At 57.4% G+C, this 14,911-nt stretch overlaps 1 protein-coding gene across 1 annotated transcript; it reads left to right on the plus strand.

Moving 5' to 3' along the window:
- Window positions 1-1,802: 1,802 nt before the first annotated feature.
- Window positions 1,803-14,646, plus strand: XYLT2 (xylosyltransferase 2). Its single transcript, XM_032706719.1, has 11 exons — window positions 1,803-1,939; window positions 6,923-7,394; window positions 7,853-8,028; window positions 8,328-8,530; window positions 8,908-8,988; window positions 9,138-9,354; window positions 9,746-9,922; window positions 10,815-11,077; window positions 11,190-11,385; window positions 11,809-12,142; window positions 12,486-14,646. Exons 1-11 carry the CDS (start codon window positions 1,805-1,807, stop codon window positions 12,806-12,808), a joined length of 2,577 nt encoding a protein of 858 aa, XP_032562610.1. The 5' UTR covers window positions 1,803-1,804; the 3' UTR covers window positions 12,809-14,646.
- The last annotated feature ends 265 nt before the right edge of the window (window positions 14,647-14,911 follow it).

Here is a 14,911-nt window from a genome sequence, read left to right on the forward strand (position 1 = left end):
CCCCCACAGCAGCTTTTACAGGACGAAGGCTGAGAGAGTTGGGGTGTTCAGCCTGGAGAAGAAAAAGCTCCAGGGAGGGCTCAGAACCCCTAAGGGGCTCCAAGAGAGCTGGAAAGGGACTCTGGACAAGGGATGGAGTGACAGGACAAGGGAGAATGGCTTCAAACTGACAGAGGGAAGGGTTAGGCTAAATATTGGGAATAAATTCTTCCCAGTGAGGGTGGGGAGGCCCTGGCACAGGTTGCCCAGAGAAGCTGTGGCTGTCCCATCCCTGGAAGTGTCCAAGGTCAGGCTGGATGGGGCTTGGAGCAACCTGGTCTAGTGGAAGGTGTCCCTGCCCATGAGAGGGAGGTTGGCACCAGTGGTCACAGGCACACACTGCCAGTGCACGTGTGGCCACACACACCCCAGCACACACAAACACGTGCACCCCAGTGTGCACACACATCACACACATATACCACTGCACACATACATATTCAGCTGCACACAAACACACATCCCAGTGCTCACACCCATCCCACTGCACATGCACACCCATTCACACCCCACTGCACACTCATGGACCTGTGCCCACACACACACGCCCCAGTGCACACACACACATGCACACACACAGGCTGGTGCACACTCACACACGTGACACACATCCCCCCATGCACACACACTCGGACATGGACACATACAAGCACACAGATGTGCATACTCAGCCCGGTGCACACTCACACACATGCACACATCCCCTGCTGCACATACACTCACACCTCAGTGCACGCTCATACACACATCCCAAGATGCACACTCACACAGTCACACACACACACTCTGGTGCACACACAGACACACAGAGACTCCAGTGCAGGCTCAAATTCACACACACATACACATCCCAAGGTGCACTCACACTCACACACATCACACCTCAGTACACACACACACATTCACTCCCATACACTCACACGGAGTCACACACATCCCCCAGTGCAAACACACACAGAGCCCGGTGCACAGTCACTCTCACTCACACACACACACACACACATCCCAAGGTGCACATACACTCACACTCTCACAGACATACTCATACACATCACACTCTAGTGCACACTCTCTCACACACGTGTCCCAAGGTGCACACACACGTACATACATACATACATACATACTTACGTACATACACACACACTCACACACTCACACACACATTTACACACACACATATTTACACACTCACATACACACATTTACACACACACACATATTTACACACTCACATACACACATTTACACACACACACATTTACACATCACATACACACATTTACACACTCACACACACATTTACACATCACATACACACATTTACACACTCACATACACAGATTTACACACTCACACATACATATTTACACACTCACATACACACATTTACACACGCACATTTACACACACACACATTTACACATCACACACACACATTTACACACTCACACACACACATTTACACACTCACACACACATTTACACATCACATACGCACATTTACACATCACACACACACATTTACACACTCACACACACTTTTACACATCACACACACACATTTACACACTCACACACACTTTTACACATCACACACACACATTTACACACACACATTCACAAACTCCCACTCTCACCCAGGCCCCGCCCCATTCCTCGGCCCCGCCCCTGTCCCCGCCCCCTCCCCAGGCCCCGCCCCGGCCCTGCCCGCGCAGGCGCAGCGGCGCTGTCGGCGCGGCGGGCCATGGTGGCCGGCGGGGCGATGGTGGCCGGCGGGCGGGCGAGGAAGCTGGTGCGGCGGTACCGGCTGGCGGCCGCCACGGCCCTCGCCATCCTCCTGCTACAGGGGCTCGTCCTCTGGAGCTCCGCCGGCCTCGACGAGGAGGGGCCGGCCGAGGTGCGCCGCGGGAGGGAGCAGGGGGGGCCGCCCGGGGCCTGCCGGGGGGTCGGTGAGGGGTCGGGGGGGGGCGGTGAAGGGGATGGAGGGGCTGTGAGAGGGCTGAGGGCGGCGCGGGGGACAAGGGAGGCCTGAAGGGGATTGAGGTGGGCCGGGGGCCTGGGGAGTCATGGGGGGGCGGTGCGTGCTGGAAGGGGATATTTTTTGTGGGGAGACCCTTGGGGGACAGTGCCCTGGGGGGACCGGAGCGACCTCTTGTTCTGGAGCTGGGAGGGGGGCACAGAGGGTGTGCTCCCACCCACGCCCAGGGTGTCTCTGTGGGGTTGGTGAGGCCCGGACACAGGATGGGGTCGCTGGCTTGGGGGGGGGGGGGCACAGCCCCAGGCCGATGGGGACAGGGACACTGGGGTGGGCATTGGGATGTCACCTGTGAGGGGTCTCTAGCTGCAGCAGTGCAGGCTCACAGCACCTGAGAAAGGGAGCTTGTAGCTTGTAGCCCAGAGGGGTTGGGGTCTGGCATAGGGCAGGGAGTGTGGGGGGCTTTATGGGAGTCTTGCACTTCTCTGTGATGTGGAGGATGCTGTGAGGAGGTCGGCGGCACCCAAACCATAAAACACAGAATTCAGAGAGCTGGGATGGCACATGCAGCAGCTCGGGAAGTTTGTGTCAGCTCCTGTGTACCTGGCCCGGTCAGGGGCATCCCTGTGAAGTGCGAGGGAACAAGGACCTTTTGGAGTCCCTGTTGTCTTTGTACCAGAACACTCTCCTGGGGCGAAATGCGTCACTGCTTTCTTGTGACTGTGGGGAAACCGAGGCACAGGCTGCTGAAGGAGTTTGCCCAAGGTCAGGCACAGAGCAGGTATCAAGGAGGACCCAGGCTGCTGAAGGATGTTGCTGCCGCCTTCAAACAAAGCTCCTGGTCTCTGGGTTGCTTATTTGGATTTATTTATTTATTGGGTATTGCCCAGATTGTGTCCAGATCCAGTGTGTCTGGATGGACCAGTGGCTGAAGCCTCCTGGTGTGGAGGGTGATCCCATGGTCAGCAGGTCTAGAAAGTTTTCCTTAAGAGCAAAGAGGTGAGAAGGTGAACTGGGAAGCCCCTTGCAATAGGGAAGGTCTCTAAGGTGACACCACTCACTCAGCAGGTTAATTCCCAGCCCTAGGAAGTCTTGGGCCATGGGGAACGGCCATGAGCACCTTCGTGTGCTGCCATACACCCATCACTGACACAGAACCAGGGAATAAATGTGGCAACAGAGAGGACATGGAGTTGCCCATGATCCAGAGGCACTGCAAGCATGAGAGCAGACTGATCTGGCACCAAGGAGTGCCTGACTGCTCCTTTCCCTTTTCTGTGACCTTGATCAAATTACTTCACCTGTCCTGTCTTCCCTTTTCCTCTGCACCATCCTGTACTGCTTTTCTCTGCTCCTGCCTTGTGCAACCTCCTGCAACAAGCTGTTGGCTTGTTCTGCCTTGGTCCTTGCCTGAATTCCCCATGTCTCGTCCCAAAACTGAGCTGGGCAGCTGACAGGTTTGGCCATGGGTCCCCATGCCTGGAAAGGGGATGGTTCGCCACCAGCAGCCCTGACTCCAGGGCTTGGGAATTGATGAGCCTCTTTGGAGAAGGCAAGAATGATGGTGAATTTTACAGACAGCCCAAACCCATTAGCAAGCTGGGAAAAGTCCAGTTAACCTTTATTTCTTGTAAAATGGCAGGTTTCTGTGCCCTCTTGCAGCTTCTGACTTTGGCCAGACCTGGAGGAGTCATCATCCCCCTAAGGGCATTTCTGGTAAAGCCAGAGGAACACTCCCAGGAGAGCCTGACCTTGTGGGCCTAGAAGGATTTGGGGAAGTTTGGGATCTCTTAATTGCCAGAGTAAATGGCTCCTTCCCACTAATGGACACAGCTCATCCCCACCACGGATGGGCTGTGACTGGCTGTGGAGAGAGAAAGGGAGACTTGAGTCCTGGAAGCACTGTGGAGCCGGCTGTGCTGCTTGGATCTATCCCTTCTCTTCCCAAGCCTGACTGTGGGGTCCTGCAGGCTCCTTGTATTCACCAAGCAGATGCTTTATGGTGTGCAGGCCAGGAGTAGCTGGATCTGTCTCCATCCACCCAGGTCAACACTGAGTTTCCTACCTCCAGGAAACCAAATTATCTTTTTCCCTTGGGATCAAACGCCACAATCCCTGTCCAGACTGACTGATGGGAGAGGATATTCCCATTCCTGCTGTGGACAGCATGAGCCTGTCCCCACAGAGGTGGGTGCCCGAGGGCACCGACAGCTCCTGAGCGAGTGCATGAACATCCTGGAGCACTTAGTCCACAGTGGAGCTGGCAGCAGGAGAACCCAAACCACCAAGTGTCCTCGTGGGTGGAGAAGAGGCTCTGTCACATCTCTTCCCCCCCTCGTCTCCATCATCCTTCCAGGCAGGAGGTGACGTCTCTCTGGGGGCTGTGTGTTGGTGTCCACTGTGTGCTGTGGTTGCCAGAGAAGCTTCCTGTGAAACGTCTTTTCTTCTAGAGAAGAGATTCCTCGACTTTTTCTTTTGTTTTTAGGGGGCTGACTCCAGCCATTTTAGTTCTGGATTCCTCTGGTGACTTTGGAAAGTTTTGGTGCTGATTTTGTCTGATGGGTGCTCATATGTGGCAGACACTGGAGTCAGACAACCAGAGGGGGAATCCTGCAGGACACCAGGTGCTGTTAACTCTGCTCCTCACAATGGCAGAGCTTGGACCTGTGCTGGGGATTGGGTGCAGGTAGATACCTGACCCACAGCTCTGTGGCACTGTGGGGTGGCAGTGTCACACTGGGGGAGGTAGGACAGGGTGGGTCTCTCAAGTAACAAGCAAACAGGACAAGAGGAAACAGCCTCAAGTTGTGCCAGGGGAGGTTTAGGTTGGATATTAGGAAAAATTTCTTCAACAAAAAGGTTGTCAAGCCCTGGAGCGGGCTGGGTGAGGAAGTAGTGGAGTCACAGTCTCTGGAGGTATCTAAAAGATGTGTAGATGTGGCACTGGGGGACATGTTTTAGTGGTGGCTTTGGCAGTGCTTTAACAGTTGAATGATCTTAGAGGGCTTTTTCAATCTAAATGACTCTATGATTCTAAGTGACCTCTGGCTGGTGCCTGGAGTCATCTGTGTGTGTCAGGAGGAGGAGATGGGAATGGGGAGCCTCACCAAATGTCCAACACATGAGTCTTAAATACAGCAGCACAATATGTCCAGAGCTGTTCCCTGCCAGGCTGGGGTGGAGGGATTACTGTGCTGTGGTGCAGTAATTAGAAACCCTTGAGTTCGTTAGCTGTCAGCTCCGGAAAAGCTGGCGATGCTTCTAACAACTTCCCTACTGGGAAAGGCAGCCAGGCATGCTTGTGAGCTGGGAACAGGGCTCCTTCCAGGGGGATGAGCAGGACCATAACCAGGGGTGGGCATCAAATGGGGGCAATCCCTGGATTCAGGTGTGTTGGGGAGTGGAGGGTGCGAGTGGGACCAGTGAGTCTCTTCCGGTAGGAACGGGGCTGAGCCCACGGAAGAGAATCACTCCTTGATTTTAGCCTCCTGACTGCCTGCTCCTCTGGTGCTTGGTGGGGAAAACAGGTTTAGAGCTGTGGAACTGTTGGTCCTGCGTGGTGACCAATGAGGGGTTTGCTGCCTGTCTCGGCCCACCCGTGACGCCTGTCTGGGTGGAAGTGGACTTGGCTCATCTGCGCTGAACCAACCCCTTGGGATTTAAGCAGTGGTTTGGCCATGGTTTGCAGGCTGTGCCACCACAATAAGGGTAGTTCAGGGACTGTGGAGCAGGCAGATCATACCAGATGCTTTCCAGCCTTTCCACTGTGTGCATTCTCCTGGCTGTGACCTTCCCAGTAGCTACACCCATAGGGTTCCTTGTGCTGGGGGCTAGTTTAGTCCTGCTGTCCTTGTGAGGCATCTGCCCATCCTTGTGAGATGCTGCTGCCCAGGAATATCCCTGGGTGTGCCTCGCAGCCCCCTGTGGTGCCTGGCACAGTGACTGGGCAGTCAGGGTTTGGGGGTGCTGTGAGAGAGCCCTGGGAGGCCTGGCTGGAGCAGGCAGCTGCCTGCCTGTCATCTGGGAGCCCCTGCAGTGGGAGCACACAGCCACAGCCCTGCGGGTACCACTTACTGGGAAAGTTCTTTCCCACGAGCATCGAATCCAAACTTCCCAACTCCCTGCTCTCCCCAGGGCTGGCTCACCAGCCAGCCTGGCCGAGGTAACGAAGCATAATTAATTACACATCTGCTTGGCTCCATGGGAGGGTTTGTAACTGGATTTCTAGGGAAGTGGTGATGGCAGTGCCTGCCCCAGCCCAGTGCAGGGAGCTGGGGCCCAGGGAAGGGAGTGTGGACAGGACCTTGGATGATGCCTTTCTGGTGCTTTCAGCCCAGAGAGCACAGCTGTGACTGCCTGGGACTCTGGCTGTGCTGGGCTTGGGCTCACAGCGTGGTCATGGCAGGGAAGAGCTGGTCCATTTGCCTCCTGGTAAAATAACCACTGGCTGCCAGTGCAGCCTGGTGCTTGTCTCCACTGTTAGGGATGCCTCTATGTGGGCAGGACCCTGGAAGGTGGCTGGTGCAGGCACAACCCACCATGGCAGTTTAGTCTGCAGCAAGCCCAGCCACAGAGAGCAAGACCCTCTGTGTGTGTCAGGTGCTGTGATGATGGGATGTGCAAATTAAGGCCCCCTTGCTGGCATATAGGGGCCTGTCCCTGTGACTGGGGCATAGAACCATGCAGGAGGGTGCTGTGGGGTCTTAGCCTGGGGTTTTAAGAGGCTGTGTAATGTCCTTTGCTGCACAGTGGTTGCTCCTGGAGCACTTGCTATGCTGCAGCACTGAGCTCTGTGGGGACTGGGAACAGGGATGCTCCAAGGAGCACGTTGGCAGAGCCGGGGGGAAGCAGGCCCGAGTTAATGCTGTCTGTCCTCTCTTCTGCATCCACATGGAACCACAACAGGAGCGGCAGAAAAAAGCTGGGTTTCCCGAGAGCAGCGATGGCTCCAAGGACTCGGACAGCTCTGCTGGTCGCCGGGGCAGCGCCGGCCGGAAGCACGGGCGGTGGCGGGGCCGGCTGGACAGCCCCGGGGCACTGGTGTCCAAGGTGGTGAGAGTCGTCACTGCCAGGCACAGGCCGGGATGGAGGCTGCCGGCCGCGCCGGACTCCTCCAGCCGCAGGAACCTGACGGAGCTGCGCGGGGAAGCCCAGCTGGCCGTCTTCCAGCAGGGTGACACGGGCAGCGTGGAGGGGGCTCCCCAGCCCACCGAGAACAGCTTCACCCCCAAGTGTGAAATCACGGGCAAAGACGCCCTGTCGGCGCTGGCCCGCGCCAGCACCAAGCAGTGCCAACAGGAGATTGCCAACGTGGTGTGTCTGCACCGGGCCGGCAGCCTCATGCCCCAGTCCGTGCCTCGCCACTGCCAGCTCTCTGGTGAGTCCTGCTGGGGTGCTCCTGCTCACCCTGGGCATCGGGAATATCCCAGGTGCGTGGGCCACCTTCCTTATGTCACCACACTGACCCACCTGGCAGCAAGCGGCCTCAATCTGCCACTGATTCCCAGATTACCGCTGCCTCTGTAATCCAATCAAAGCTGTACCAGCCTGCTTTAAGCTGGGCTGTTCATCCCAACCCGCAGTGCTGCAGGGGTCAGAGCCCTGCCCAGCTGCATCTCCTGTTTTGAGGGGGCAGAGAAGGACAGCCCCTCCCTCAAAGTGCCCCTGTCAGTGTAAGACAAGGTGGGGGGTGTGCCACCGTTTACTGCCACTGTAGCCAGTTTGGGGTTTGTCTGAGGCCTTGTGCTTTTCTGCTGTCCCCTGCCTTGCTCTGGAGGTCTGGGTGGTGGATGCCAAGGCTGGGCGTGGCTGACAGCCCTCTCCCTCCACGTGCAGGCAAGGTGAGCCCTGTCATCCAGTGGGACGAGAGCCGGCTGCAGCAGGTGCCCCCCAGCCAGCCCGTGCGCATCGCCTACATGCTGGTCGTGCACGGCAGGGCCATCCGCCAGCTGAAGCGGCTCATCAAGGCCGTGTACCACCAGCAGCACTTCTTCTACATCCACGTCGACAAGGTGTGTGCTGGGGTGAGGGGAGGGGGTGCTAATGGTGCTGCACTGGTCGCTGGGACAGGGAGCAGAGCTGGGTGGAAGTGGTTGGATAGGGTTTGTCCTCACTGCTGTGGAGCTGTGACCCTCCTGCCTCTGCTTCTGCAACCCCACAGAAGCAGGATCTATCCCCCCTCCCCAGAACAGTCTTATCACTCCCCTCTACGTGGAGGCTCCTGCGAGGGCTGACCCTGGGCTAGTGGCAAGGAGGGCAGGGCTCCAGGAGGATGAGCTCCCTGCTGAGGGTGAGCCCTGTTCCCTGGCAGCGCTCCAACTACCTCCATCGCGAGGCCGTGGAGCTGGCCCGGCACTACCCCAACATCCGTGTGACACCCTGGCGCATGGTGACCATCTGGGGAGGTGCCAGCCTGCTGAAGATGTACCTGCGTAGCATGAAGGACCTGCTGGAATTGTCTGAGTGGCCCTGGGACTTCTTCATCAACCTGAGTGCCACCGACTACCCCACGAGGTGAGGACGACGGCGGTGTTCGGGCAGCACCCTTGGGAGGGGCAGGGAGTAGCAGGGATCTGAGGAAGATGGGGTTGGAGATTGCACCCACCCACGTGCTGGTGATGATGTTCCAGGGCCAGGCTGGTCCCATCTCTGCAGAGGAGCCCAGCCGGAGGCTGTTTTTTCCTGCGGTCTGGGTGTTGCAGGGGAACACACGTGTGAGGCGCCAGACGGCAGAGAGGCTGTGTCTGTCTCTCCCCAGTGACAGGACAAGGCTTTGAGTCAGCACCCGCCAAACAGCTTTAGGCTCCTTGTGTCTGATGGCTCTTGCATTATGAGTGTTTACTTGGCTGCTTCACCCCAGAGGTATTAATGATTCCTAATTTGCACCTCAGGACCAACGAGGAGCTGGTGATGTTCCTGTCCAAATACCGAGATAAGAACTTCCTGAAGTCTCATGGCAGAGACAATGCCAGGTAATCCCAGCTCAGGGCAGAGCTGATCTGAAGGAACAGATAAAGGAGGGATTTCAGAAACAGCTGGGCAAGGGGGGCTGTTCTGCATGGAGCTACACTTAGCAAAGTGGTTGACAATCCTAACTCCTCATCCTCATCCACGTTGGCAGATTTATCAAGAAGCAGGGCCTGGACCGCTTGTTCCACGAGTGTGACTCCCACATGTGGCGGCTGGGCGAGCGCCACATTCCCGAGGGCATCGTGGTGGACGGGGGCTCCGACTGGTTCTCGCTGACGCGCAGCTTCGTGGAGTACGTGGTCTATACTGACGACCAGCTCGTGTCCCAGCTGCGCCAGTTCTACACCTACACACTCCTGCCAGCCGAGGTGGGTGCTGCCTGCAGGGCACGGGCTGCGTTTGCTTACCACTGTACTTAACATCTCTGTCCCACTTCATCCCTGGGTAGCTGCAAAGGGCATTGCTGGTTCTGCTTTGTGCCTCCCCTTGTCCAGACGCGACAGATATGAGAGAGGATCAGACAGGCCAAGGGTCATATTTACATCCAGCCCTGCTTTAGGTCCAGACGCCCCTCTGGGCCAGATAAGGACTGGTGTGGGCGCACAGCCTGGTCCCTTACGTGTTGCTTTGTGCTGGGAACAGGGATAAGCTGTTCAGGAGCAGTCGAGGTCTGTTCCGTTCCTCCTCGGGTGGGGGTCTCCATTAACCACCCATCCTCCATCCCCACTGGGTGTCTTGTCCCTTCTCTGCCGTGCACAGTCCTTCTTCCACACTGTCCTGGAGAACAGCCATGCCTGTGAGACCCTGGTTGATAACAACCTCCGAGTGACCAACTGGAACCGGAAGCTGGGCTGTAAGTGCCAATATAAACACATAGTCGACTGGTGCGGGTGCTCCCCAAATGACTTCAAACCCCAGGACTTCCTCCGGCTACAGGTGAAAAACATCCTCCTTTCTCCTCCTGCTCTCTCCCCTGCTCCCCGTCTCTCTCCTCTCTGAGCTGCCCTGCGGGCACCCCGGACTGCAAAGCCAGCTGCTGTGCATGCCCCCATGAGCTGCACCCCAGCCCTGCAAGGGACCAGAGCAGGGTTGGTTCCCCAGCCGCTGTGGGGCTCAGTGTTGACATGTCTGTAAACACTCGGGCAGCAGGGTTGTACTGGTTGTCCTGCCATGCAGCCAGGCTTCTGCTTGCAGTGCTGTTCCTCTTCCCAGACTTTCTCTCCTGTTCTCCCGCTCTTTCCCTGCAGACCTATCACTTGGGGCAAATACCTTTTGGGTAAAACCCCTTCGGAGTGCTGGTGCTTTTGGCAGGACAAAATGCCTTGTGACAAAGTGTCTCCCGTGCTCTCAGTGCATGGGGATGTAGACTGAACATGGGAGGCTTGGGGGAGGTAGACCCAGCTCTGAAAAAAGCAGTTGTCAGGATTTTCCAGCAGTCTTGGGCTTGCAGAGCCCAGAGCAGAGCCCTGATCCTGCAGGCTGTGCCACATGGCCAGGGCTTGTGCAGGGCTCTGCAGCAGCTCTGTGGGGTGGGGGCCCATCAGAATAGAGATTGCAGCAAAGGAGCTGGATGACACATGGCTGCTTCTGAGCACAGAAAGGAGGCGGCAGTGGGAGACATGGGAACCCATCTGCATTACCAGTAAGCGTTCGATGTGCTCCCACTGATCCTGTCATAGAGGATCCCACGTACGGGCTGGCTGGGCTGGGCTGCTCCTTAGCCTGTGCCCTCAAAGGGGACAGGATGGGTCCCAGGGTTTCTTCCTGCTGGGGTGGGAGGGCAGAGCGAGCGAAGCCAACACTGTTAGAAATGCCTGTGCTCTTCCAGCAACTCTCCAGACCCACCTTCTTCGCCCGCAAGTTCGAGTCAACAGTGAATCAGGAGGTGCTGGAGATCTTGGACACACACCTCTACGGCAGCTACCCCCCCAACACACCGGCCCTCAAGGCGTACTGGGAGAATGTCTATGACCGCGTGGACGGGCTCAGTGGGCTCAGCGATGTCACCCTCACCTTCTACACAGCCTTCTCCAGGCTGGGGCTCCACAAAGCTGCGTCCACGCCGGCAGTGAAGGCTGACAAGCTCTGCAGGTGGGGTGTTTGCTGTAGGGCTCTTTCCAGGCTCCAAGTGGCAGCCTTCACCTCGTGCTGGGAGGATGCCGATGCTAAGGCGTGCAACCTCTCTCTCTGTCTCTTTATCCAGATTTGAACCCCGGGGCTTCCCCTCCAGCGTGCACTTATATTTCTATGACGACCGTTTCCAGGGTTACCTGGTGATGCAGGAAGTGCAGAATTTGGCAACTGGGCAGGCAGAGTCCCTGGAGGTGTGGATGATGCCCCAAGGAGCTCTGAAGCTGTCAGGTCACGGAGGGCAGGCAAACCGCTTGCAAAACCTTGAGGTAAATGGGGCACTTTCCTGCCTGGCTCTCCCACTCTGTGCAGCCCTTCCTCCTCTCCCCTGTCTGCACCACATCATGGGGACAGAGGGACACAGTGCTGTCACTGTGTCTGAGAACAAACCTTTGGAAGTTTGGTTTCTGTGTGGCATGTGGAGCTGATTGGTGGGGAACAGGCCTACAGAGGATCTTTCAGGGGGAGCTGAGGCCATAGTGCCCAGCGCCTGCAGCTGCAGGAGGCCTCCCAGGGCTGGATTAGCGCTGAGAGGGTTCAGGCACATGAGCCATGGCGGGTGGGTTGTCCATTGCTTTGGGCTCCAAGGTTTATGCCTTCCCTAGTTCGGAGAGGTGAAACACAAAACCTCAGCTGATAAAAAAACCTCTCTCTGCCCGGCATCCCACTGCTTGTGCCTCCTGTCCCTCCAGGTGGGCACGGAGTGGGACCCCAAGGAAAGACTGTTCCGCAATTTTGGAGGCTTGATGGGGCCTTTTGATGAGCCGGTGGCCATGCAGAAGTGGTCACGGGGCCCCAACCTGACAGCCACGGTGGTGTGGATCGACCCCACCTACGTCATTGCCGCCTCCTACGACATCACGGTGGATGCCGAGGCAGAGTTCACCCAGTACAAGCCCCCCCTCAACCACCCCCTGCGCCCCGGCATCTGGACCATCCGCCTCCTCCAGTTCTGGGAGCCTTTGGGGGAGAACCAGTTCCTGGTGGTGCCCCAGACCTTCAACCGCAAGCAGCCTCTCAGGAAAGGTGAGGATGCTTTGGGGCTGGACAGGAGGGTTTCCCTGTGGGCGGTCCAAGGTGCATCCCCCTGTGCTGGCCTCTGGGCTGCGACTGGTGACAAGGCAGGAACCATTTCTGCTGGTGTCCCCTTGCCCACTTGAATCCTTAAACTGGGCCTTTGGGCAGCTGTGTAGGGCCCATTGGCAGGTCAGTGAGATCCTTCCTGCGTCAGCATCCCAGTCCTTGGGCTGGAAGAGAGCTGGGATTGGAAAGGGATGAGGTGGTGTGCCCCACTGTAGTGGGAGGTAGAACCTGCAGGGATGTTGCTGCGCTGCTGATGCCCTCTCTCTTCTCTCCCTCTCCTGCCCAGACGACAGCAACTGGCTGCATGGTGGGCCCCCCCGCAACGAGTACATGGATCAGAACTTCCAGGGCCTGGGGGGGATCCTGAACCTGCCGCGCTCCGAGGCGGCGGAGGAGGACGCGGCACGGAAGGCGCAACTGACGGGCAAGGCACTGGAGGACTGGGCGGACACTGCCATCGGCACCTTCTGGGCTGTGGCAGATGTCTGTGTCAGCAGCCCCTCCGCCTGCACCTCCCTGGAGACCTGCAGCAAAACGTCCTGGAGCTCCCTCTCCCCGGACCCCAAATCGGAACTGGGGCCCGTCAAACCCGACGGGCGGCTGAGGTAGCAGGAGCAGCCGGGGGGCGGCCTTGGGAGCGAGGAGCATCCTCCATCTCTGGCATGGGGTGTCTCCGGACCACATCACCCTGTGCCATTTGCACTGTAGTCACTCGAGGAAGAGAGAATGGGAACCTTCAGGCAGGGGAAAACCTTCTCCTGTTGGGGTGTTTTGGGCAGAGGGAGAGGCATGAGGTGGGTCTGCCCACCTCCCCAGGAACGGGCCCTTGCTGGCCAGGGAGAGCGTGCCGGGGTGCCCATCCCTGTGGGGGCATGTCTGGTGCCTGGGAAGAGCTGTGTGTTTGTTACTCCAGGCCTTGGAGCCTCAGGAAAGAGTGATGTGGGAGGGAGGGAGGGACAGCTGGTGTGTGGGCAGGCTCTGGACCAGCTCAGCACCCTGCCCAGCCCTGGGCTGGAGCTCAGCAGGACCAGGCTGTTGCTGCTGGCTGCCCCCCCAGGGGGCTGACGAGGGACTGGGGACAGGCAGAAGCAGAACAAGTCAAAGCCTGCTATGTGCACAGAACTGCTGCTGGCCCAGGGCTTGCATCTCATCCCCTCCACCCCAGCCCTTTAGTTTGTATTTTTATAAATATATATGTATAGAAATATATATGATGCAAAGTGCAATAGAGACGAGGGCCCGCGTTGGCCGGGAAATCCTTGTGTCTCCATCTCCCCTCAGACTGTAACGTACCTTGTTCTCTTAGGTGTCCTGGTGCTACAGGACAGGGTGCTGGGTTGTTTACTTATTTTTTTATTATTATTAATTATTATTATTATTATTATTGTTTTGCCGTTTGCCCATTTCCTGCTGGGGGCTGCTGGAGACCCGCAGCCTGCTGCCCTGGGGCAGGGTTGCCCCAGGTTGTGGGGTGCTGCCTGTCCCATGGGGCAGCTGCCCAACTGTGCCAAATGTCTGGAGCCTTGGTGTGTTGTGTGACAGCCAATGGGGAGCGCTCAGTGCGTGGTTCCAGGCCAACAAGCCGCTGTAGACTCAGCCACTTTCATCTCTGCTCCAGCAAAGGGATGCCCCCATCCCCTGCCAAAACATCGTCCATGGGGCCAACGTCCTGCTGCGGATGAGACAGCAGCTTGCCATGCCTGGAGGGCTGCCCCATACCACAGCTCCTTGGCCCGACCTTTTCTTTTCTCCTGCGTCAGCAGAAGCTCTTGGGACCTGCTGTGCTTCCCTGGACAAAAAGCAAAGAGGCGAGACAAGGTCCAGCCGGCTCCATCCGCTCTCTGCTGTTCCTGCTTCCCTCTGCTCTGGAGGGAAGAGACACCACCTCCTCCTGGGGAGAGTTGCAATGGAGCATCCCCCTTCCCTGCTGTCCTCACAGGATGTCCTCGGCAGTCTGCCTCCAACATTCTTTTCTCCAAGACTGGTGCTGCCTGGAGAAGTCTGGATTTGGTTTCACCCTGGGAAGACACATCACAGCTGGGGATTATCTGAAGCCTGTCTGGCCCAACCCTCTGCTCAAGGCAGGGTCTCAGGAGCCGGTGGGGTTTTGCTGTCTCCATGGATCTGTGCCATCCTCAGTTTCCTCCTGTGTCCCATCTCCCCTTGCCTGGCAGGTCTCACCCTCCCAGTCTCCAGATTTAAGGATGCTGGTGCTGCAAGACGTGTGCTGTAAAATGGAGGGGATGGAGACCTTGGTATGTGAGGGCAGGTACCTGCTGGCACCTGGCCCACCCTCCTGTGCCCACTTCTGCCTGGGGTATTCCGGGAGCTGTGGAGGGATGTGGGAGGGGAGAGGTGCCACACAGGGGAGGATGCCAAAACTCTGTGTCAGAAGCATTATGTAAAGTTGTCTTAAATATGCAACATCATCACAAATATATCTATATCTCTACAGTCCTGTGTCAGGTTTTTGTGGTGGTCTGGAAGGCCTGAAGGGTGGGGGGAGCTTGGGCTCACCCCAGTGAGGGTGTAAATCCCTCCTGGGCACCGGGGCAGGTGGTGTGGGGGTGTTGAGGCAGAGTGACCTTGCTCGTGTGGATAATGTATGACCCAAAACCAAGCTTGGGATTTTCATAGCATGTGGCCAGAGGGTGAGAGCTCGAGAACGGCCTGGAGCCAGGGGCTGAGCCCGGTTACACCCAGGCAGCGTGT

This window comes from Chiroxiphia lanceolata, chromosome 19 (genome assembly GCF_009829145.1).
Source record: "Chiroxiphia lanceolata isolate bChiLan1 chromosome 19, bChiLan1.pri, whole genome shotgun sequence".
Lineage (NCBI taxonomy): Eukaryota > Metazoa > Chordata > Aves > Passeriformes > Pipridae > Chiroxiphia > Chiroxiphia lanceolata.

What these genes read in the sequence shown, in the direction of transcription:
- XYLT2 (XM_032706719.1), top strand. Translation starts at nt 1,805, where the DNA reads ATGGTGGCCGGCGGGCGGGCGAGGAAGCTGGTGCGGCGGTACCGGCTG. An exon ending in TCTACATCCACGTCGACAAG is followed by an intron (nt 8,029 to 8,327) that starts GTGTGTGCTGGG and finishes GTTCCCTGGCAG; the next exon opens with CGCTCCAACTACCTCCATCG. An exon ending in CATGGCAGAGACAATGCCAG is followed by an intron (nt 8,989 to 9,137) that starts GTAATCCCAGCT and finishes CCACGTTGGCAG; the next exon opens with ATTTATCAAGAAGCAGGGCC.